Source organism: Aquarana catesbeiana, linkage group LG05 (assembly GCF_042186555.1).
Source record: "Aquarana catesbeiana isolate 2022-GZ linkage group LG05, ASM4218655v1, whole genome shotgun sequence".
NCBI lineage: Eukaryota > Metazoa > Chordata > Amphibia > Anura > Ranidae > Aquarana > Aquarana catesbeiana.
In genome coordinates this window covers 178,669,669-178,695,929 of record NC_133328.1, presented here as the reverse complement: position 1 = coordinate 178,695,929, position 26,261 = coordinate 178,669,669, and the positions used below count along the sequence as shown (strand labels likewise).

General features: G+C 41.8%; 1 protein-coding gene across 9 annotated transcripts in view; it reads left to right on the top strand.

Annotated features, from left to right (window-relative positions):
* TRAK1 (trafficking kinesin protein 1) overlaps nucleotides 1-26,261 on the top strand; it is a 234,172-nt gene that overhangs the window by 94,347 nt on the left and 113,564 nt on the right. The window contains exon 1 of one of the 9 annotated variants that reach the window (XM_073630391.1): nucleotides 13,332-13,715. The exons of the other annotated variants lie outside the window; for them this stretch is intronic. Within the exon in view, the coding sequence (XP_073486492.1) occupies nucleotides 13,652-13,715 (64 nt within the window). The 5' untranslated portion in view covers nucleotides 13,332-13,651. Of the gene's footprint in view, nucleotides 1-13,331; nucleotides 13,716-26,261 lie in introns of those variants that run through there. 9 annotated transcript variants of the gene reach the window in all.

Below are 26,261 nucleotides of genomic sequence, written 5' to 3'. Positions count from 1 at the left end.
TATATACAAATGTACTGTAGCTACCCAGATGTATATTGTTACCTCTGGACAAATTGTCTAATAAAACAGGTGAACATCTTACCTTGCCACATCTTTGTCTTTGGTTAAGACTATCATAATTTACTCAATAAATAAAATAAATTACCGCGCTGTGATAATGAAGCTAAGTATAATACCCAGATAAAAGAGCTGCTGCTAAAAGTGAGATACACACAACAATAATAATAATCAATACAAAGCAGCGCTAAACCCCCAAAATATAAGATGATACAGTGAAGATCAAAAAAATGGTATAAAAAATGATATAAAACGTTCAGTAAGTCAATTAAATCAGATTAAACCAAAAGTAGAACTAAAAAGTCCATATTCTTAACTTCACAGTGAGAAAAACCAAGTCACATGCATCAGAATGATGACAAAAAATCTATATATGTGTATGGAGAAATAACGAAATTAGTGGTCCACGGTATGTGTATTCAACCTCCACCACACCACCAGTGATAAGAGAAATGCTCGCTTACCAGAAGGCAAGCAAATTATGCTTGCCGCCTAAACCCGGCCAGGGCCTTTATCCAATATAGGGACACAGGAAATCTCCAGGGGAACCCGTCTAGGAGGTCAGCATGGGATCGCCAAACTCGTCAGCCAAGGACCATGACCAGGTAGGATACGGTGATAATCAGATGTTCCCAGAATACAAAGGAATCACCATAGCGTAACATTGTTTAAGCATCATATATTAAAAAGAAGAAAAGCCACTTACAATATATTGTAGCAATAAAAGCAGTTCAGCCGGCCGGCTTGTACAGACACCCGTCCCTTCGAACACAGCACGTGAGACGTCAGCACATCAGCTCCTCCCTTTTGCTGTGTTCAAAGGGACGGGTGTCCGTACAAGCCGGCGGGCTGAACTGCTTTTATTGCTACAATATATTGTAAGATGCTTTTCTTCTTTTTAATAAATGATGCTTAAACAATGTTACGCTATGGTGATTCCTTTGTATTCTGGGAACATCTGATTATCACCGTATCCTACCTGGTCATGGTCCTTGGCTGACGAGTTTGGCGATCCCATGCTGACCTCCTAGACGGGTTCCCCTGGAGATTTCCTGTGTCCCTATATTGGATAAAGGCCCTGGCCGGGTTTAGGCCGCAAGCATAATTTGCTTGCCTTCTGGTAAGCGAGCATTTCTCTTATCACTGGTGGTGTGGTGGAGGTTGAATACACATACCGTGGACCACTAATTTCGTTATTTCTCCATACACATATATTGATTTTTTGTCATCATTCTGATGCATGTCACTTGGTTTTTCTCACTGTGAAGTTAAGAAGATGGACTTTTTAGTTCTACTTTTGGTTTATACTGATTTAATTGACTTACTGAACGTTTTATATCATTTTTTATACCATTTTTTTGATCTTCACTGTATCATCTTATATTTTGGGGGTTTAGTGCTGCTTTGTATTGATTATTATCATAATTTACTGTTTGCGTTTGGCTGTCTCATTTTAAAAACCTAGTTGAGAGCATCCCTGGTAATTATATCATGGAAGCTTTGTCCAGGGAGAGATTGTACCTGCTCTTCTAAGAGAAATTTGCATGCATTTAGGGACTACCTCTAAATTTATTACTGGTGTTTTTCAGGACAAAAATCCGTAACAAAGTACATCATTCCTGTATAACACAAAAGGATCTGTAGTGCATTTGGAATGCTACCTTTTTGTTACAGAAGACCTATACCACATGTCAAACACAAGGCCCGCGGGGGGGGTTCGAGTTACACACTGTGCATAGTGCACCTCTAAACCCTGAATGCTGTACACAGCACACTCCTGGACCCTGCATTCTTTACATAGCGCACCCCTAAATCCTGCATTCTGTACATAGCGCGCCTCTGCACATAACGTGCCTCTGCACTCTGTACGTAGCACGCCTCTGAACCCTGTGTGGAGCATCATCCTCAACTCTACACTCAGTCTGTAGCACACTCTAGATACAAACGGCCCTTTGATGGCAACAATACTGCTGATGTGGCCCATGATTAAATTGCAACAAACTAATCACCTGTACTGTCTGTAGGCTCCATGCAGCTGATCTTATCCCCAGACCTGACTTACCATGCCTTGTTAAATACTGTATATATGTGTGGAAGAGTCCATCTTGGTCAAACCTACAACCTAGGCACAGTCACAGTGGAAAGAAGTAGATGTTTCCAGGGTACTACATTTCTACATACAGTGGAACCATAGAGAAAGAACATCACCACCCTCCAACAGAATAACAAAAATAATCTGGAGGAGGCTGAATGCAATAGAAGGTACATTTTGAATTATGAATACATACTTGAATAGAATTTTCTTTCTTTTAAAGTATTTAGTGTCACTTTAAAGTGATATTAAACCCTCCTTTGTTTATTTAAAATGTATATTTCATGTATATAACTGTAACCAGTAAGCCTAACCTGGTGTTTTAAAGCTCTGCCATTCTAGTAGTTTTCTTGGTGTTTCTGAAGAACTCCCGACTGTCTCCTATTATAAGTGCCCGCTATCCTTCACTGATCCGATAGGGGGGCCTGTGCATGTGTTCTCCAAGGCTTAGGGCTACATACTCACATCCTAACGCTGCCTGTGCCACACACACAGGCAGCCCCATGTTCTGTCAAATTCTCCAACCCTAATAGAGTCCAGTGCAGGATATTATGAGTGGAGATTCTTACTCCACTCCAATACTAGCCAACAAAATGGCTGCCTTCGAAGTTGCATCAACTTTGTCCTCGTTACCGCTGTGCTGTAAAAACAGCTCAATCTTCCAGTACTGGACCCTATTCGGTTGTCGGTGTTGTGTCCGACCACCAATTCGTAAAAATCTCCAATTACTAAGAGTTTAAATAAACCGGAAGTGACATAGTTGGAGTTTCTGATGGGTTGGAGAAATTGACAGAACACCGGCATCGGAGGATACTCCACCTCTGCTCTGCCCCCCCCCCCCCCCCCCCTCACAAAAGTCATTGGCAGAGACTCTGGCTACACAGCAGCAAAAGCCCTGCCTCTGTTCCGTCTCCTGTGCTCCAGAGATCATAACACCAGCTACAAATGAATGGGAACCACATGCGCGGTCCTGCAAAGCCCACTGGTACATGTAGTCCCAGCTCCTTGGCCAGCAGCATATAAGAGGTCGTAATATACGATGTTAGGCAGATTATTTTAAAGAAATTGTCACGATTGTATGTTTAATGTAGTTAATAAATCTATACAATGTAAATTTATATGAGGGTTTAGAACCACTTTAAGTCCTAATTTTTAATTTAATTAAAAAAAAAATATTTTGCTCTTGTATTTTATTATTCAAATGAGCTGAACTGGTCAAAGAGTGACGGATACAGTAATAATTAATAAAATAAAAGTCCCAATTATTTGTGTGGACGACCTGAAATCACAGGATAAATATAATTTGTACTTGCAAGTATCTAGATCAATTCTTCCAGGCAGCAGTTCCTTCCAAGCTGCCTGCAATGCGTCTCACTCTCCTCTAACCTTGAGGCTGGTAAGGTTCAGACTAGCAGGAAATTTCTGTCCCCCTTATCTGATGGCCTTATGCAAGTGTATTCAGTACTGTACTAGGTATTTCATTCTTTTATAAAAATACATTTGTGTGAGCTTATTTACATTATGCAGTAACCTGGGCAACCAGTTTTAAAATGACTGTTTTCAGTTCCATAAAATATATAAAAAAAGAATGATCGCTATGAGTTACTTCATGCACATCACATCTTTGCTATATTTAATATGTTCAACGTGGGATGGATCCACTACTTAAACAAAGTGCTCACAGACCATTCATCCAAGGGAAACCTTAAAGTGTTACTAAACTCACAACAGTAAAATTAGTGTGCATATGCAGTAAAGCATGCTTGTTATACTCGCTGTGTAAGCTAAGCGGTTAATCCTTCATATTGTGTAAAAAAACTGTTTGAGCCTGTCTTCTCTGATTATCCCCTACTTTTACTGTCCCCAATATATCTGCTGATAATGCAGAGCCTTTGGAGGCACTTTGCACATGCTCAGTTTGGTGTGTATTGCTAGAGAGTTTTTTTTTTTTTTTTTTTTGGAGGGTGCATGTGATCAGCACAAGGATAATCAGCACTGTCCAAACAGAGGGTCAGGGGTCATGCAGCCTCATAGGACAGTCCGAGGAGAATGAAAACACCTCCTGCAAGCTTTAACCAGACCCTGATAGAAGTCACAAGACTGCTATATACCACTGATGAGAAATGGTATTTAGCAAATTTATATTTACTAAAATAATTGCATTTCATGTTCTGTGTACTGCGGGAGACCAGATATAGTAAATGCAGGGTCCTGAGTTTAGTAACACTTTAAAGAGCAGTAGCACATTTCAGAAAGTTTGTAAATAAGCCATTTGGGTCTCTTTCATAAGAGCACCCTCCATGCTGTCTCAGCAGGAAATCTCAAACTGATCCCCTGCTGTATCAGATCAGGACAGAAACAGATGTCACATATATGACATCCATGTCTGTTCCGATCTTTCCTCCATCTTGTGTTAACCTATGTAATTCCTATGGATGGCTGGCTGTAAGTGGATGTGCGTCCACCTACGGTCAGGTCAGTAAAAGTGCAAACTTATTGCGTTTGGGCAGAGGGACCACCCAGGATGTTGGTGGATATTGGCAGACGCATGTTCACTTACATCCAGCCACCTATTGGTTTACATTGCAACCTGTATTTGATCTGTGTAATCACGGATCAAAAACTGAATGCTTGAGTGCCCACATGAAAGGGGCCTTAGACAAGATTGCGCTGATCCCCCAGGAAATGCAGCAATTCAACTAAACGGCTTCTGCCCACAGCCTTGTATAGCAGTTACTTGTCTGCAAGGCTAGGCAGCATGTCAACAAATTAAAGGCACAATATAGATAGTTTGTTAAAGTGTATCCAAACTCAAGAACAAAAATGTATTCTACTTCAGCTTGCCAATCCTTAGATGCTATTATTTTTCTATTTTTTTCCCCTTTGTTTTCACCTAGTGATCCTGCCAGTAATATACTTCCTATCCTATGGTGGCAAGGCTGCTTCTTCAAAGATACAGTGCATGAGCATTGTCGCCCTACGTCAGGTTAGGGATCCTGTCCTGGTTGCATGGCCAAACTTCATCGTCTGTTATGAAATATAATTGCGAACTTGGTGATCGGATGGAAAGGGGTAGCTCTTTCAATATCCCTGGCAGGTCACCTTGGGAAGTGGGATCACAGTACTGTATTCTCCTTTCTCTGTGAGTAGTTATCATAGTACAGTGTAAATATGTAACTCTTCCCGTTTACTAGATTAGTTGTCTGGCCACAAGGTGATTGTGACTTTGACAAATAGGAACAATTGGTGCTGGCACAGTTCCCTGTCCATTGTAATAGATTGGCAGACTCCTGCATGGTGTTCCCGAAACATTGACTCACTGAGGAACCGGGCCACAGGCAAGTATTTTTCCTCTTCAGATCTCAGCAGAGGTTTTAGTGCAACACATAGGATATGGAGATGATCAGTAAAATGTATACACATTAACGTATTGTTAGAGAGTTTTTAAATAATTAGGTAATTTTGTCGGCTCACTTTATTGTGGTTTTGCTGCCTTCTAATTAAACTTCATACACTGTAGTGAAAAAGTTTCATGGAGATGGGAGCTTTTTGGTGCAGATTTGTGCTTTGACTCGAGGAATAACTTTTCAAATTGTGATTCTTAAGTATGATTTCAGAATTACTTTTTATGATGATAGACAGTGATAGACTTTCTATTATTGTTGTCTAACTAGCTTCCTTTTTATTTTGCAAAGATGCAATTGACCATAAGGGTGGCCGCAACTCCGGGCCAATAACAACTTGGTGACGAGCTAGCAGTGCTGGGTCCAGCACTGGGGTGAATCATAAGAAGCCCTTGGATAAGGGTCGGTCTAGTAGTTAAGAGGTAGAGGAATGTGGGTGAGGCCTCAGTCAATAGATTAGTAAACATATTACAGGTTAGATGGGGTGTAAGACGTCAATGGGAGGGTCATTGATTAATAATCTATTTTGGTACCACTGGGTGTATTGGAAATATTGTACTATAGATTGTTGAGTACCTACAAGAAGGGTTTGAAAAAAAGATTTCCAAACCTTGAAGACATTTTTGACCCATATGTCCTTACTAAAGAAGGCCTCCACCCATTCCAAGTGGAAAACATAAGCTGATTTAATTATGAACAGAGAAGTGGTGGGTGTTTCCAGGTAAATTCACTGATGAAGAATCGCTTTCCTTGCCACAAGGGACATAACAATAAGTTGTTTACAGCCTCTTGATATTTTTATACCTTGGATAATGATTAGAACACTAGCTAACTCTTAAAGTGGACCGCCAAAGACCCCTGTACCCTGTAAGAACAATTATTGAGAAAAATTAAAAAATACATTTTCCATACATGCCAACTTCTGCCCACAGGGCATAGGTGATGGTGACATCGGAGACCTTTTGGTGAGATCTTGTAAATGCTGAGGATGCCAGTGCTGAGATCTGTTAACTTCCCCTTGCTTACGTGCTGATGGCGAAGATGGGGTGTAAAGTAAGTATATTTTTTTTTCCCATTGTGTGTGTGAGTTTAAGGCAACATTTTTCCTGGGGGTTCCAAATCTCCTTCAGTTTTTTATTGCTGTCTTGTCCCTGTTTGGGAGGACAGACCTCACTTAATTCCACGGTGACTGTAAACACAAAGAGAGAAGGTCAGAAAAGAAAGGTAGGTAATGATTAGAATCTGGTTTTTAATGTTGATTTAAAGCCTAATTCTTGCCAATCATTTGATTTTCATAGAGTGGAGGATAATAAGAACCCCTGTATGTGCCCCCCACTGGGGAATTTTCACTTGCTTCCTGTCCCTGTAACACTAGGACTTAAAATTCGAGGAAGAGGTATCCTCAAGCATGAAGAAGCAGGCAGCAATAAGAACCGGATTCTAACCCCACTCCTTTCCTAATTTAAAAAAAAAAATGTGCTGTTTGTTTGGAGAAATTTCTCTTTATCCTCTGTCCCTCTGATTCCCCATAAGGTAGTGGAAATCTCTTGAATGGGATCATAGTCCGCAACAGAAACCTAACATACTCCCTTTGACTGAAGTCCTTGCAAGCTGACAAGTGGTCTTTTTAGCATAATAGGCAAATAATATATAATTGTGATGGATCACCCGTAGAGCTACAATGGAAATCTGTAGGAATGAGCTTGGGCGCATTTGGGTCTAGGTACAAGCCTGCTAGGAAGCCATTACTGTACTGGGCCAAACATAAGTAGCCAAAGTAATTCCTGCCCCGCAGCCTCACATATGCAATGCCCCTTGTAAATGATTGGACCTGTACAGATGTCGGCTTCCTGGACACGCCCAAGCTCATCCCTAGAAATCTGTAAAAGCAGTGGCCTGTACAGAACTTGTGAGCCATGGTGGTGAGCAAGAGAAATTCTAGAATATCCCATTTCAATTAGTGGTTCACTAATTGTGCTTAGTTTTATTAAAATAGCTTTTCATATCTAAGCAAGAAGATAAGATTAGATTATACAGTTAGCCTATGAAATTCTCTGTAAGTTAAAGTGTACCTAATCGAAAAATGTAATTTATTATAGCTTACAAGTCCTTAGATGTGGTGGCTGTATTGGCTTTCTTTTTATGGGCTTTCTTTTCTTTAGTTACACCTGGAAAGTCTGCATAAACACACATCCAAATAACATTGCCACCTAGGATAGGACTACAAGTACACATCATCCTCTCTTCATCTCCATTGAATTTGAGGGAATTAGTAAATAGCTTGGAAGATAGATACCATTATTTGATATATCTATTCAATTCACAAGAAGTTGTGTTAAGATCTCCTTTAATTGTCATAGTAAGTAAAACACTTTGTCAAATTGTGTGAATACAAAAAAATACTACACATTTATATTCCAGCTCTGGGTGGGGAGTTTCCTTGATATGTACATTTATTGATGTACTGCGTAGCTGCTGGTATCTACTGTTAGTTGTTATCAGTGCAACTCCACTTTCCATTACATATACACTGTATGACTGTAGTACTTTGTACACCAGGTGGTGTGATGTATCTAACCACTCAAATTATATATTCCTCAGCACCTTATCTTACCTTTAATTGTCTAGTGATCAACGTTTAAAGCTGAATTCCAGGTATGGTATATTTTTACATAGTTATGTTGGTCCAGTTTAAGCCAATGTAACTATGCATATGCCATTCCTTGCTGATGCCCCTGGAGGCTGGAAATTACTTAAGACGACACCGCTAATCCAATGACAGTGATCTCCACTTTCTTCCGGGTTTCCTGGCAGGTGACTGCCCTGCTGCATTCTGAACATTGGAGGTCAGCCGCTAGGCAAGGGGGCTATTCAGAGAATGCTTCAAAGCGTTCTGTGATTGGACAAGGTAGACACCATGACCTCACTGCCCCGCCTTTTTACCTTGTCCAATCAGTGAAATTCTTTGCATCCATCCAGAGAATTCAAGGCATTCTCTGAATTGCATCCATGCCGAGCAGCCAACCTCTGGTCTTCAAAAAGCGACTGGGGAAGCCGCTCGGCGCAGATGTAAGTAGAGATCACTGGAGTAGCGGTGTCTACTTCAGTGATTTCCAACTTCTAGGGGTATCTAAGCTGGTCCAATGTAACTATGTATAAAATATCCATACGTGGAATTCCTCTTTAAATAGGATGATCAGACAGTTCATTTGTGCTTTGTTTGTATGATGAGACCTTCCTGTGCATAAACATGGGCCATAGGTAGGGTTGCACTGATACCGGTACTGGCGCCAATACTGAATTTTTGCTCGGGGTACTGGTGCAAATGCTCTGATACCCGAAAACCGATACCTCTGCAGTGCAATTTTGGGCCTATACAAAATGCATAGGCTTAAATAGTACTGCAAAGAATCACATGCAATTTGAAGAGGAATGAGGTGCGATTCCTGTCAGAATTGCATGCAGTTTCCCACACCACTCCTGTGTAAATCCAGGCTTGCGTGACTTCAGCCTGAGTTCACATAGGAGCGGCACGAGAAACCGCATGCGATTCAGACGGGAATTACACCTCATTCCTCTTCAAATTGCATGCAATTTGAGCCCATTCATTTTGTATGTGCTCAGATTGCACCACAAAGGTATCAGTACTCGGTATTGACGAGTACTTGATCAAAAGTATTGTTAGTCGTACTCACTGAAAAGAAGTGGGCTGGGAAGCCGGCCGCCACGTCCTTAACAACTGATGACCCATCAGCTGTCAGCGGGGAAGCTGATTGTAAAAAAAAAAAAAAAGCAGACAATTAAAAATTATGAAAAAAACAACAGCCATGCCAAAATTTAAGAAAAGAAAACAGTTCATACCAGACCAGGCGCATTTAGTTGCGTCCAGTGTTTTTTTTCTGCTAAAACTCTGCTGCTCCTGGACGCACTGGCAGTGTTATTTTTCCTGCCTCTAAAAGCCCCTTCCACTAAATACTGCTAAAAGCCTACGTGTGCATGGTCACATAGGTTAACATGCAGGGAAGTTTAGAGGCAGGAAAAAAAAAGACGCCAGATGTCCCTAGGAGCAGGTGTAAAAATGTAAAAATGTCCAGTGTGCATGAGGCCTAAATAGGTTAAATAGAGAGGGTGAATCAACCTAATGGGGGCACAGACCACGAACGCAGTCTGTACGAGCTATGAAACAATAAGTTGTAGCTGCCCCTCTTGCAGCTTGTACAAAGTGCATTCTGAACTCTGCACCCTGTACATAGCATACTCTGATCCCTGTACATAGCTCACTCCTGGGACCTGTACATAACACACTTCTGAACCCTGTGCCCTGTATATAGCGTACTCATGAGCCCTTCACCCTGTATGTAGAACATTCCTAAGCCCTGAACCTTGTACAAAGTGCACTCCTGAACCCTGCACCCTGGTCATAACACGCTCCTGGGCCCTGCCCACTGTATGTAGCATACTCGCGTGTCCTGCACCCTGTACATATTGCGCTCCTCAACCCTGCACCCTGTGCATATGGCACTCCTCAACCCTGTACATAGCACACATCTGAGTCTTGCACCTTGTACATGGCACGCTCCTGAACCCTGCACTCTTTATGTAGCACACTCCTGAGCCTTGCACCCTGTACATAGCACACTCCTGAACCCTGCACCCTGTAAGTACGTGGGCTGTCGCTTTCCTGGATTGAGGATGTCTCTTTGCTGGATTAAGGATGCCTCTTTGCTGCATGTGGTCCTCTTTGCTGTATTGGGGATGTTTCTTTGCTGAATATATGGAGAAGTCTCTTAGAATATTTTGGAATTTCTCTTTTCTGGATTGGGCTGTCTCTTTGCTGGATATATGGGGTGGGGGTGCTGTTTATTCTTGCTGGATAGGGGTGAGGCTGTCTGTTGTCACTAGAGGACTCTATTCTTGCTGTAGTGGGTCTATTATTGCTTTTACTTCAATAACAAAATCTTAGGGCTCATGCTAGCCCCCTAAATTATACTTGGTTCCCTATTATCTTAAGGGGGCGGCTCTAGGAGCAGAGACAACTGTGACCTAGGGGAAGAGGGTGAGTTCCTGCACCTTTTCTCTGGGGAAAAAAAAAAGCCCTGAGCATACTCATGCTGTCCCTTCAGAGCTCTGTGCTGTGGCCCTGACTCCCGTGCACACAAGCGATACATCATCGCGGCTCAGCCATTTAAACAGCTGGAGCCCACGAACCCGGAGGTAAGACCAGGTGAAGATGGAAGCCCTGTCAGTGTACTGCTGGAGGGCTTTGTCTTAAGGCATGTGATGCATACTAACATGTTTGGGATGAGCCTGCAGGGAGATTTTTTTTTTTTTATTGCAAGAGTTTACTACAGCTTTATAGGTGACAACTCTGTATGCTATCTTCTCAATTCTACACAGTGTTGTCACCCTTTAGGCTCCATTCACACTAAAGCATTTTTTGATGCATTTTGCAGAAATGCAGGGAATTTTTTTAACATGGGTTCCTATGAAACACGTTCATATCAATGCATTTTTGTGCCTATGCATTTTTGGAAAGGGTCGGGGACTTTTTTCCCGCAAAATGCAGCGTTTTGCATGTAATAGACTACAATGGACCCGCATCCAAAACACAAGTACTGCATTTTTACTGCGATTTTGCATTTATTTTTTTTTTTACATTCACTGTATATAGCTATTTGCTAAGGAGTGGATCAGGAAGCCGGCCGCCGCGTCCTTAACAACCGATGAGTCATCAGCTGTCAGCGGCTAAAAAAATGTATGAAAAAAATGGCGTGGGGTTCCCCCCCCCCAAGGACCATACCTGACCCTTAGATCTGGTATGGATCTGGAGAGGACACCCCCATGCCAAAATTTTAAAAAAGAATGGTGTGGGGTCGCCGCCAAAATCCATACCAGACCCTTATCCGAGCATGCAGGTATGGTTGGTGGGGGGGGGGGGCTTGTCCGCTCCGTTTCCTGACTTGCCGGGAGGGATGCATGCTCAGATAAGGGTCTGGTATGGATTTTGCCATTTTTTTTTTTTTAAACTTTGGTGTGGGAGCGTCCCCTCCAAATCCATACCAGAACGAAGGGTCTGGCATGGTCTTGGGGGGGGGGGGGGGGGGGCACGGCATTCTTTTCATGAATGTTTTTAGCCGTCAACCTTTATTTTTACACTCCCGCTCATCGGTTGCTAAGGAACCAGTTTCCGGACCTCCTCCTTAGCAACCAGCTATAATACAGTGAATGTAAAAAAAACAAAACACAAATAGCAAAACGCAAAATCGCGGTAAAAACGCAGAAATCACAGCAAAAAGCAACATGCATAGATGTGAATCGAGCCTTAGCCTCTGTTGTCTAACATAGGCTTGATAAAGGCTACTTTACCTCTTCTTCCTTTTGATTGCTTAATTCTGTCTGCAGCAGAGAGACCTAGCTCAAGGGTAGTGTGGGATGTAACGTCATAGCATTGTTGCTGCCCACTCAAAGAACAGGTAGTGAGAGTCCTACAACTCCTTCCAAAAAGGTTTTTATGATCCTTTGAAAATGTGAGCATGCACATAATTCGCTAATGTGAATCTTGCACTTTAAGAGCATATACATTTTAGGTAGGCATGATGTTTATTAACTCTTGAATTAACTTTTACTGTCAGAAAATATCACAAATTTATAAAGTACCATGTGTATGTATAGTAGAGTAAAAATCAGCAGATCCAGGCATTATATTACATTTTTATTCATAAGTAATTATTACATAATGCTCAGTTATGTAAATATAGCATGTGTTATACCAGGGGTGTCTAACCTTCCTGCGCCACACTGGAAGAAGAGGAATTGTCTTGTGTTTACACATAAAATACACTAGCAATAAGGATAGCTGATGAGCAGAAAAAGTTGGGCAGATCACATGATATAGATAATGTACCTATCTGAGAATTTTTTTTGTAACATTTATTATAAAAGTAAAAGAGGGCAACATAAAACGAGTGTGATATTTGACACTATTTTTGATAAAGGAAGGCATTAATATCTGGTTCGATGGATGTAGTAGCTATTCTCAAGGTGCTCATCAGATATTTTGGTTCTAATTTTGCCTGTTCTGTGCTTCATCCTGGAAAATAGTTGCTCACAAATATAGGTGCTGACGAAAACTGATGACATGAAAAAGGTGTGATTGTGAAGAATGGGATATTTTTCTTTGGGAAGATAAAACTTATAAAAGTCCAGCAAAGAGACATTGTCCAATTTGTCTTCAGACGGATGTGTTCGCTAAGTGTAAACCACAACATTTTTCGATACGTTTTCGACTTTGTGATGCCACATTCATAGCCACCTTGGGCCACAGGTTGGACACTCCTGCATTATACTTTGTGAATTTACCCATATGTTTGCTTTAGAACTTTTTTTGACATTATCATGGTCTAACTACTTAAACTTACTGCAGTGTTTTTGTAAGATTATTACATGTGCTTGTAAAAAAAAATTTAAAAAAATAGATTTTAATGATTTGCACTGTACCTATTATAAGGTCTCTTTTATTAAAGTAAAAAGTAAAGACAAGCTAAAAGAAGTAAGGTAGTCATACAAGTCTACATCCTCAAACTGTTTTCTGTGCTGTAATAAGGGTGATCATTCGACCTAATTTCCCATAAGCTTCTTTATAAATCAGATCATGCTGGAGACTTTCCCTGTATCCTCGGCATCATTTCTCGGCCAGTCTCCATGGAAACCCCTAAGAGAAGTGATATTCAGGGACCCGAGTGGAAGGCTGTACAGCAGGCAGTGGTGGTGTGTGGCCCTGACGTCAGCATCTCAGCTTATTGATAGGGCGATGGTGTCAACTCCCATACAGGATGCTTCTACAGTGCTTCTTGATCAAAGCATGCTGCCTACTGCAGGATTTTGAACTCGTCTCTTGTGATTTTTATTTTTTCTTTCTCACCCTTTTTTTCACACACGTGTCTTATTCTCTTGAAAGATGTTTTTCTATGGTGTCACAGTCCTGTGAAGCTTTTCGGACATCGGAGCATGGTGAAAACAGACAGGCCTGGTTGTGCTTCACCTGACCTCGGAAAGGCACTAGACAGTCGATTAATTGATGCGATAGGGAACACTGACTATGCAGAAATTTATAGAGCAGGATTACTACGAGCTGGACTGGTGCTACGACGACTGTGCAGATGGTAATAAGGCTTTATGCTGGTGATTTGGGATTGTGCGTTTGCTATGTAATGCATGCTGTTCTGTAATAACAATGGATTGTAAGACTGCACATCATTTATGATAACAGAAGCGGGGCTATCTGTGTGTACTGTATACATTGATGTCTTCTTTACTGGTACTTGACAGTGTAGTGTGGCACGGAATGGGTGATCAACTGATCTCTATGTGGTGATGAGTGGATCTAATTTTAAACCATGTGAGGTTGTTTTAGTGGAAGATTGATAAATGCACACATAAATAGGTTCAGTATATCTGCTTGATGCTACGCTAGTTGCTTTTTTGCGTGTTTGGCTTTTAGTTACCAGGAATAAATGTTATCTTTCATCCAATGTGGGTTAAATAATATACTATACCGATGTGTAGCAGCCCTAAAATACAAGCTGTTTATGAGATGAATGCTCTATGAGATGATCTGAATGTCATTTGGCTTTCGATAATATGGTCCTCCATGCTGTCATCCTGCATTTGCTGATCTGATGTAATATCTTTGTGAGTTGCAGGAGCATGCTGCAAACTATTGCAGATGGGAATTAGCCAGTGCTCTTAAACAAATAGGAATTTGCACATGGACTTAACATGTATTTTTCATGTAATGTAGATATTCTGTTTTATAATATTTGTGCAGACTCCAGTGATGGTAACCCCTGTGGCATCTTCCTGCCATTTAAACATCCATAAGATGACCCACGCCTTACAATCAGATTGAACAATTTCCTTTATATACCAATACCAACAGAGAGAGTAGCCCTCCTAATCAATCCATTAATTTATATTAATCAGAGATGTCCTCCTGCTTTTCTATTTCAAAATGACCACATCAGACATGTAAGCACATCCATCCCAGCGTGGTCAGTTTGTGTCTTTGCATTCTCCTTGGGAGCACAGCCTGCCTGTAATCCAGTGGTCAGACTTTTGCTGACACACCCCCTGCACAGATTCTTACTGGGAAGATCAGTGTGTTGCTGTTTTTTTGGCTTCTGCTGACATGCTTCCCTGTACAGCTCACGTCAGTGCATTTCTGTCCACAGTTTACGCTGGACTGTGTCTGTGCTCGCTTCAGTCTGCTCATGTGATCACTTTTTTAAAAAGAAAAGAAAAAATGGTATTTAGAATGTGTGTGTGTATGATATACAGTGAGGGAAAAAAGTATTTGATCTCCTCCTGATTTTGTACGTTTGCCCACTGACAAAGAAATGATCAGTCTATAATTTTATTGGAAAGTTCATAAAAGAAAGAATAACTAGAAAAAAATCCAGAAAAATGCATTTCAAAAAAGTTATAAATTGATTTGCATTTTAATGAGTGAAATAAGTATTTGATCCCCCATCAATCAGCAAGATTTCTGGCTCCCAGGTTTCTTCTATACAGGTAATGAGCTGAGATTAGGAGCACTCTCTTAAAGGGAGTGCTCCTAATCTCAGCTTTTTACCTGTATAAAAGACACCTGTCCACAGAAGCAATCAATGAATCAGATTCCAATCTCTCCACTGTGGCCAAGACCAAAGGATGTCAGGGACAAGGTTGTAGACCTACACAAGGCTTGAATGGGCTACAAGACCACCGCCAAGCAGCTTGGTGAGAGGGTGACAACAGTTGGTGTGATTATTCGCAAATGGAAGAAACACAAAATTACTGTCAGTTTCCCGCGGTCTGATCTCACCTTGTGGAGTTTCAATGATCATGAGAACGGTGCGGAATCAGCCCAGAACTACACAGGAGAATCTTGTCAATGATCTCAAGACAGCTGGGACCATAGTCACCAAGAAAACAATTGGTAACACATTACGCCATGAAGGACTGAAATCCTGCAGAGCCCACAAGGTTCCCCTGCTCAAGAAAGCACATGTACAGGCCCGCCTGAAGTTTTACTAATAAACATCTGAATAATTCAGAGGAGAGGTGGATGAAAGTGTTGTGGTCAGATGAGACCAAAATCGAGCTCTTTGGCATCAAATCAACTCGCCATGTTTGCAGGAGGAGGAATACTGCCTATGACCCCAAGAACACCATCCCCACCGTCAAACATAGAGGTGGAAACATTATCCTTTGGGGGATGTTTTTCTGCTAAGGGGACTGGACAACTTCACCACATCAAAGGGATGATGGACAGGGCCAAGTACCGTCAAATCTTGGGTGAGAACCTCCTTCCCTCTGCCAGGGCATTGAAAATGGGTCGTGGATGGGTATTCCAGCATGACAATGATCCAAAACACACGGCCAAGGCAACAAAGGAGTGGCTCAAGAAGAAGCACACTAAGGTCCTGGAGTGGCCTAGCCAGTCTCCAGACTGTAATCCCATAAAAAATATGTGAAGGGAGCTGAAGGTTTGAGTTGCTAAACATCCAGCCTCGAAACCTTAAAGCGGGGTTCCACCCAAATTTTGAACAATATCAGTATGTATTCTCTTCCTTGCCTAGATGCTGACATGCCATTTAAAAAAATTTAAATCACCGTAATTACCTTTTATTTTTCTATTCTTCTTTGCACTTCCTGGTTCTCCTCCCGTGGGAGTAGGTGTGTTTCTAGCCTCTCCCAGACTCCTGGGAGCTAGTCTCAGGCTTCCCAGGATGCCACTGAGCATGTGCGGGAACGAGCGGTGAATGCTGGGAGCACAGCATTCACCACATCCAGGAAATAAATGCTTGTGGGCTTCAAATGCCCACAATGAAGATGGAAACCGGCTGCAGTGAATAATATAAGTTATTCTTTCTGACCAAATCTGACACAGGCGGACATATTACACACAATATGTGAGTATGTAATGCTGAGAAGAAAAGTTTGTGAATGAACTCAAAAAAAAAAAAAAACGATAGATAGGTGGACCCCCGCTTTAATGACTTGGAGAGGATCTGCAAAGAGGAGTGGCACAAAATCCCTCCTGAGATGTGTGCAAACCTGGTGACCAACTACAAGAAAAGTTTGACCTCTGATTGCCAACAAGAATTTTGCCACCAAGTACTAAGTAATGTTTTGCCAAGGGGTAAAATACTTATTTCACTCATTAAAATGCAAATCAATTTATAACTTTTTTGAAATGCGTTTTTCTGGATTTTTGTTGTTATTCTGTCTCTATTTTAAACAGAGTTGGTTGCTTTACAAGGTGGGTTCTCATATACTTTAAAGCAGGATTAAACCCAAAAGCAAGCATTTATTACAGTGCAGCTTACCATTTCTTAGATGCGATTGCTGCATTAGTTTTCCTTTTTCAGGTTTTCTTTCCTTTATTTTCACCAGGTGATCCTGCCAGTAAGTCTGTTGCATAGAGGAGAAAAACTGACAGGCGGACTTGATCGGTCTGTCCATTTAAAAGGGCCCTAAACTGCCTATAAATTGTTAGCTGAAGTTCAGCTTTGGTTTGTTTAGTGTATCAAAATCTGTTTGTACATCTAGCACTCGCCTTCCCCCAGTTTAACAAAGCTGCTGTCCAAAGGTGTCCCCTGTGCTCATTCATCCAGAGTGGAGACACCAATACTGGAGGTGTGTTGCTGGCCAGATGATCAGGTGGAAACAGAGGGGAAAAAAGTCTAAAGGAAGAAATCGGATGCAGCCACCGCATACAGTACAATGATTGGTAAACTGCAATTTATTCCATTCCATTTTTGGTTTTGGATTTACCACCACTTTAACTTCGTCTTGCCCATAAGGTTCCAAACACCTCCAGGTTCTCCTACTGCTACTTGCTTGTTTGTGAAGTAAAGATATATGTCTGTTATTATCCCTGATGAAGGAAACACAGATTCCTAAAATGAGCTGGTTCTCCTTGAACCTTCAATAAAAGATTTCCCTGGTATAGAACATTTGTTTTGACACTAGCACTGCCTTTCCTGATGACGTGGAGTGCAGTGATATGGGTAAAATTGAAAAAGCTAAACTAAGTTTTATATAACGCAAAAGCATCCACGCACATAGGACACCCAATATTAGAGGTGATTTATTATTAAAAAGCACACTGATACTGACTAGTATTCCAGTGTTTCTTTTCTTGCTCACTCGGCTAATGTGACCCCAGTGCTGACAGAAAAGGAAGGAGCAAACGAGAACGCTATGCAGGTGTTCGACGTCCTCTTTATCAACCAATGATGTCATTGCTTTTTAGGACGTCAACGGCTAGAAAGTTGCGATGGTGCAGAATGAAAACCTTTCAGCTTTGCGGAACTAAAAGACATGCTTGATCCACCCACTGGCTTGTATACAATTTTGGGACAATAGGCATTTTGCCAAGGCACCCCTGAGGAAACTTGTAGGCAACCTGGTTGAAAAAGGCTGTTCTTGGAAATGCAATATTTGTTGCAAGAGCATTTTGCTACCTGTCATATACAGTACAGTATACGCTTTATTCCCTTGCACTGTTTTTGTCTTTGGGAGCCATTTACGCTTATGCCTTTTTGATTTTAAGTGGGCCCTCAAAACAAACTCATGGACAAAAAAACATGGCCCCCCTCAATATATTTTGATTTTAGGTGGGCCCTCAAAACAAACTCATGGACAAAAAAACATGGCCCCCCTCAATATATAGCAAGGCAATGCATGAGTGTCTTATTGTGTTTGGTGTGTGTTTGTGCTAAGATTTAGATGCATTCGCTTTGTTTGTATATGCACATTGGGGTGCCATTGAAGTTAAAGAGGAGCTCCGGTCTCCCCCCAAAACTTAAGTCAGCAGCTACAAATCCTGTAGCTGCTGACTTTTAATATAAGGTATCGGGATCCAAGTGGTAAACAGGGGCTGGGAGAAACTACAGTCAAAAATTTAGCAAAACAGGAAAATAATGACAGACTTTTTGTCTTCACGAGCAGCTCATAACAATACAAGAAACTCTGCTCATCAGTACAACACAGTCTTTATAAATCATGTTCAGCATCCCAGCCAAAACATCCACAATATTGCAAAAGTCCCAGTTACAGGTCAGCTCACCCATCAGGTTCAAGACAGCGCCGGGAGGCTTCCATGCAGCATTTAAGTCTCCTCGGAACTGATAGCAAAACAACCATCAACCAGCCTCCCTGACCAGCTGCATAAAACACAGGGCTGAAGGGAAAGCACATGCCCTCTTTATTAACCCCCTCTTAACCTTCCCCAGGCTGACTCTCTACAAAGGACACTTACCTGTCCAGGGATCCAGCGATGTCCTCACCCAAAGTAATTCTTCATTTGGCTTTGGGTCCAGGCACTGGCATCTTAAGTAAGGGGAACCAGCAAAGAAGCGTTGCGGCTTCACAGTTGGTCTCCTACTGCACATGCGTGAGCCGCGCTACACTTTGCAAATGGTCACGCAGTCTTCTGGGACCTGTGATGTGTCCCAAAATACTGCGGGGAGAAAAGGGGGGGGGGGATGCACTCAGATTGCCACATCAATCTGCCCGGAAGTGGGAACTGGTACCTGTCAAAGCCACTTTAATCTCAAAAAATTGCAGCCTGCCTACACCAAGTGTTGTTATGCATATCAGTGTGCACTGTAATGAGTGCTGTATGTGTGGCCATAAGCAGTTGCACATGCTTAGACTGTTGTGTGCTATAAGGAAACTGCAGCCCGTTTGCTTTATTGCAGTGGTTCTCAACTCTTGTCCTCAGGACCCACTAACAAGCCAGGTTTGCAAGATAACTGAAATACATCACCGGTGATATAATTTGCTGCTCAGTGGCTGCAGTATTGTAATCTGCATCTCCCCAAGGTAATACATAAAATCTGGCCTGTTAGTGGGTCCTGGGGACAGGAGTTGAGAACCACTGCCTTATTGGATACATTGTCAATGTGTTACTTGCTTTACTGTATTATATGGCATCCTACATCTTTTATTGGGCCTTTGGAATGCAGGGAAGCTTTAGGGCTTGCTCTCTCCAGATGACATTGAAAATGGAAATGCCAATACAAGCTGCTTTGCATTTGCAACCCAATTATGATTTTTTTTTAAAGGTTAACATTTAATTGGGTTAAATCTCAAACTACGGCAAAAATGCAGCATACAGGGCTTTTCTTACAATGCCTCACAATGCAGAACAGGTTATATTGGAAACTTTTTTGGAGAGTGCAGCATAATGTATGACAGTGCATCCAGTACTCTCAAAGTAGAAATACCTAGTGGGATCATAAATTGTAATCATTCCAATCATTAGAAATAACATATACATTACGGACGAAACGCTGTGGTTCCCATATCATCCAAGACTTGTTAAAAGACTTGTTAAAACTGAACTACGCTGCATCTGAGAACCACAAACTAGAAACTCTACTTAATTCTTTTGTTAATATTCACAGCAAATTCACCATCCATCCATGTCTCCTTGTTTTTTTTTTTGTTTGTTTTTTTGGTGAGAAATCACTTTGAAAAACACCCCCTAGCATTTCATTTCTGGCTGTGGCCATCTTGAGTAAGGGTAGATGATTTATTTAGCATTTACTTCCTGAAATCCATTTGCCCTTAGCTCAGGCATGCAGGCAGGAGGTTGTTCTTAGCTAAGAAAGCCCCTCCTCCCCTTCTGAATGACATCATTTGCCCAGGTAAGAAACCAGGAAGTAACTGAAGAAATGTAAAAAAATATATATATATATATATGGAATTTCACTCTCGCAATCAACATTGACTATTTGTAATCCTTATTCTTCTAGCATTAGTAAATAGATAGGAAGGTATATATATATATATATATATATATATATATATATATATATATATATATATATATACCTTCCTATCTATTTACTAATGCTAGAAGAATAAGGATTACAAATAGTCAATGTTGATTGCGAGAGTGAAATTCCACTTTAAAGTCACTAAAGGGGGAGAAGGTACACCATTGAACAGCAGATTTTTGCACAAAATGCCACCAGTTTGGTACATGAATGCGTGTCAGTTACCCACAGGTCCGGCAAAAAAGTATTATTATCTGTTTTTTGGTAAATCTAAAGGAAAATTGTAAATACATTTGTATAATGTATGACCAGTTTAATTATACTGTTCATGCTAGGACTTTTTTTCAAATGCAAAACTTTGCAAACAAATCTGCTGTATCTGCACTTTAAAGCTGATCATATAGTGTACATTATTCTGTGTTACAATCTCCTTTAGATTTTCCAATAACTATGTGGTGTGTTGTCCTATCTGATTGGGCATTCAGTTAAAAGCATTATTTAGGTAGCTCTTAAGCTTGCCATAGATGGGTAGAAATTAAGGTTTTTAGAAAGTTCTTCCAATCATTAGTGGGTCAAATCGACGTTCAATTTTGACCACAGTTATGAGAAAATTCTAAGGAGCAGCATGAAAAAAATTTCTCGAGTGAACAATTTTCTAACAGTGTATGTGGTTTTAGTTTAGTAAAGTCCATTCATTCTAAAAATCAAATGTTAAAAGCTAATGAAATCTTTTGAACAACAAATGTTTTGAGAATTTTTGTACAAATTTTCCTAAGACTTTTTTTTACTATAGCCGCTAGCAATAGTCAGTGTTTGTTCTCCCAGCCTAGATTGCTCCCCATGCCCCCCCTACTGGGATAGAATAATAGCTCCACAGGCGAGAAGGGCAATTGAGCGGTTTTTTCCTGCAGCCCATGGTTGTAGGGAAAAAAATTGCTCCATCTATGGCCGGCTTAAGAATAGGCCTTTTCTTTGATGTAGTATAGCATTGGTCTCCAAACTGTGGCACTTTGGTTGCCTTTATCTGGCCCTTGGGGCACTATTCCATCAACTGACTCCAATGACGGGGCACCATTTCTCCTGACATCATCAATGGGGCTCTATTCTTCCATTTGATACCAATTAATGTGACAGACCTAGCCGGGACAGAGGCTTTTAGAGGGGACTGAATGCCAGCCTCCTTCCGGGCGATTATGGGCCCTGGCATTTGGGGGAACGGTGCTCTTTGTGAGCTGTATGCTTGGGGACCCTTGAGTTGGCATTACTTTAAATTCAATAAAATGGATGCATATAATGGGAAGTAACAATTGTATAGGAAAAGTGACCAATTGCAATGATACAGGTAAATAAAGACCCAATGATCATAGAAACCCAACGTTTCGAGGTATGCAAAAGGGTTGACCTCTTCTTCAGGGGTAACGATAATTGGTCAGAGTGGGTGTTTCATCTAAAAAGTTAACAAAAAAGCAGAGCAAACATAAGTGAATGAATCTCTCAGACATTCACAACAGGAGGCAGTAGAGAGCATTTAGTTTGCATTACAAAGTTCAGTTCACATTTAAACAGTTGTTACATCATTGGTAAATTCTAGGCATATACAAGCAGAAAATTCATACTGACCCCTTGAAAATCATGTAAAAACTTTCCCAAGGACATTTCCAGCATCCAGTGCGACTCAAACAAATTGCCGTCCGTCACGGCCACACAGGAATCACAGAACCAAGGTTCAAGAAGACAGAGAAAGGACCAAGTAGACCACAGGAGTGAAAGCCAGGGTGGGCTGAGGTTGCTTCACAAAGGATATCCCCCATAAAGAGGAACAGACACAGTCCTCCCCTTTTCCCCCTATGAGGGCTTGAAGAACAGCCTGCTTGATGGAGTATGGAAGGTGGGGGGTAATAGCCCGCTGCAATAAAAATACTTCAATGAGAATCTCAGAGAAGAGCCTAGTATAAGTACAATGTTATTCTCCAAAATAGAGGTAATATTGGGGTAAGCAGATAAAAATCACCTAGAATTGTACGTATAATATATGTCAAACATATACCTAAGAAAATGGAGGTGAGTGGAATCAGGTCACAGATCCCAATATTGAGCCCCAAGGAGATATTTAAATAAACCTCAGATTAAAGTGGGCCAAGGTCCAAGAGGGTATGCAGGTTCCCTGGTTAGGTATAAGCCCGCATAGGTCTGCAGATTATAAAACACATCAGGGAAATGTTGTGAGTGAATAGATAATCAATCGCCTGTATGGTTTGCAAAAATCCCAGCCAAAAATAATCCTCAGGTTTACCTGTTTGTCTTAGCTTCCTCCAAGCACGTCTGTGTGGTATAGGAAACAGCTGATAAGTGCAGCGCCAGAAGGGTTTAAGTGTGTGTTAGCTGTAGTGGGTGTTGGTGTCCAATCAGTAACCTGATTGGCTGAACCAAGGGTAGGGGGCGGTCTAAAGCAGGGAGGCCAAGACGTGTCTGTAAAGGACATCCCCCGGGCGGAGCGACGTACAGCGTCATCTCCACGATGCACTCCTTGAAAGAAATTTCTTCTTTCATGCCTGCACTTTCTATCTGGCTGTCTTTCTTCCCTCTCACTCTTTCCCTCTTCAATCCTCCCAGGTTTGGGCTGTGTGTCAGCTCACTCAGCGCGCCCGGCCCCCCCTCTCTCTGGCAGTCTGTATCATGGGTTCCCATGACAACGGGCACGCCAGCTCTGCGCTGCGGGACTTCTAGACGCATGGGGGAATTCTCCACGTCGCGCTGGCTCCGCCCCCCGCCGAGCGCTGCGCCTCCGCACACGCCCATTTCTGCCCTGCTGTGGATGTTTTCACTCCAGGGAGTGCATCGTGGAGATGACGCTGTACGTCGCTCCGCCCGGGGGATGTCCTTTACAGACACGTCTTGGCCTCCCTGCTTTAGACCGCCCCCTACCCTTGGTTCAGCCAATCAGGTTACTGATTGCACACCAACACCCACTACAGCTAACACACACTTAAACCCTTCTGGCGCTGCACTTATCAGCTGTTTCCTATACCACACAGACGTGCTTGGAGGAAGCTAAGACAAACAGGTAAACCTGAGGATTATTTTTGGCTGGGATTTTTGCAAACCATACAGGCGATTGATTATCTATTCACTCACAACATTTCCCTGATGTGTTTTATAATCTGCAGACCTATGCGGGCTTATACCTAACCAGGGAACCTGCATACCCTCTTGGACCTTGGCCCACTTTAATCTGAGGTTTATTTAAATATCTCCTTGGGGCTCAATATTGGGATCTGTGACCTGATTCCACTCACCTCCATTTTCTTAGGTATGTGTTTGACATATATTATACGTACAATTCTGGGTGATTTTTATCTGCTTACCCCAATATTACCTCTATTTTGGAGAATAACATTGTACTTATACTAGGCTCTTCTCTGAGATTCTCATTGAAGTATTTTTATTGCAGCGGGCTATTACCCCCCACCTTCCATACTCCACCAAGCAGGCTGTTCTTCAAGCCCTCATAGGGGGAAAAGGGGAGGACTGTGTCTGTTCCTCTTTATGGGGGATATCCTTTGTGAAGCAACCTCAGCCCACCCTGGCTTTCACTCCTGTGGTCTACTTGGTCCTTTACATTGGTTCTGTGATTCCTGTGTGGCCGTGACGGACGGCAATTTGTTTGAGTCGCACTGGATGCTGGAAATGTCCTTGGGAAAGTTTTTACATGATTTTCAAGGGGTCAGTATGAATTTTCTGCTTGTATATGCCTAGAATTTACCAATGATGTAACAACTGTTTAAATGTGAACTGAACTTTGTAATGCAAACTAAATGCTCTCTACTGCCTCCTGTTGTGAATGTCTGAGAGATTCATTCACTTATGTTTGCTCTGCTTTTTTGTTAACTTTTTAGATGAAACACCCACTCTGACCAATTATCGTTACCCCTGAAGAAGAGGTCAACCCTTTTGCATACCTCGAAACGTTGGGTTTCTATGATCATTGGGTCTTTATTTACCTGTATCATTGCAATTGGTCACTTTTCCTATACAATTGTTTCTTCCCATTATATGCATCCATTTTATTGTACATACGGTTAGGTCATGTGTAATGGTTTTTAAATGTTAAACCAATAAACTACAATACTTTTATACAGAAACCTAAATTTTCTACTATTTTCTACTTTATCAGAGGTGACCCCGCTAAAAAGTCCCGTTAGAGGAATTGCACTCCGATAGGGGGTGCTTGTGTTTGGCAAGAAATTGGGATGGGGGCCCACCTCTAGAAATATACAGTGCCTATTGGGATGACACCTCTCTCCTTACTTTAAATTCAGGTCCATGCCCCCCAAGACACACAGACTCTAAGGACCCTGGATATGCCATAGTGAGGGGAGTCACTAATAGGGGCACAAGGTGAATGGGAACCCCTCTATGATCTGTGCTAGTCAGAAACTCAATGCTGTATATATTTGTATATATAACAATGGGGCACTATTCCTCCCAATAAGAACAATGATGGGGCACTGATGCCGGGCATAGTCCGGCCCCCTAAAGCCTGAAGGATGGTAAACTTTCCTTAGAAAGTTTGGAGACCCCTGCAGTATAGTAAGAATTAGAACCTTAATAGGTTCTATGGGAACAAATACTTATTTTTCTTCTTTTAGGGGCTGATATGTGCTGTTCGAGCCCTATACTTATTGTAAAGTAATTATTCAAATAAAGAAGTGTAACATTCCCAGCTCATGTTGCTTTGGTAATTCATAAACATGCTTGTAGTCAGTTCAGTAAAGATTTTCAATGTGTATGTAATTTAAAAGCCACATGGTTTGCCTGAGGATTTACATAGCTTATCCAGTAATCCTCTTCTTGCACCTCCTAAACATTAAGCTACTCTATTAAGTACTGCATAATATTCTAGTGAGGAGGTGACCGATCCACCTAAGGACTGTACTGACACCCACACCCAAAACAACTTGCATCTATATAACATTAAGGAAAGCTCACTGGATTTAAACTAAATCTTCTTTGAAGCTTCAGACCACACTAAAAACCTTCCACCTCCACACTATATCCAAAACAAAAGGAAAAAGCTTTGTCTTCAGTTATACTTTGAATTGCCAAGGGAATGATGATACTATGGTAAATATACCTGCTTTTCGTAGTCCGTGCACCTACAAAATATGTCTTGATTACGATGTCTCACAGGCTCAAATGATCATTTTAAAATAATAAAACTATGTGCAGACATTGTTGGGCAGGAGATCATTCTGCCTGACAGTGCTGACATGCAGCCATTACCAGGTTTTGGAACAAGTTTTCTAGTGGCAGTAGGACGTGTTTGGGACACTGGGATTTTTGTGAAATAATAGGACAGTCCCTCGGAATTCTGGACAGAGGGAGGGGGCATGGTTTTTGGCAAAACAGAAGGGCTTGTTTGATTCACTGGGGTTAAACGAGAAGTGCAGCCAAAGCTCATTTGGCTGTACTTCTCCTGTGGTGGATCACAGGAGTGCAGTTCGTTCTACACTCCTGTGACCCGTTTTCAGCAGACAGCTGACTGACGTCACAGAGCTGGTCTAGGCTCGGGAAAGATCACGACCATATGGTCGGGATCCACCCAGGAGCCTGGACCGGCACCCGGCTCAGCCTCTCGGTAAGCTGCTGAGGACCTGAGCCGGCTGATCCCAACCTCCCCATAGCCCAGCGCTCCAGTAAGGGTGGGGGCAGAGCAGAGAGGCTCTGACTGTGAAAACTGAGCGATCGGCGGGGTTTGATCTCTCGGCTCTCAGTGTTAGAGCCGGCGGGGTACAGATGCAGCATCAGACCGATGCTGCATCCACCTAGGTAAGTATGATTCTAAAGTGAATCCCATACTTCTCTTTTAAATTGCAA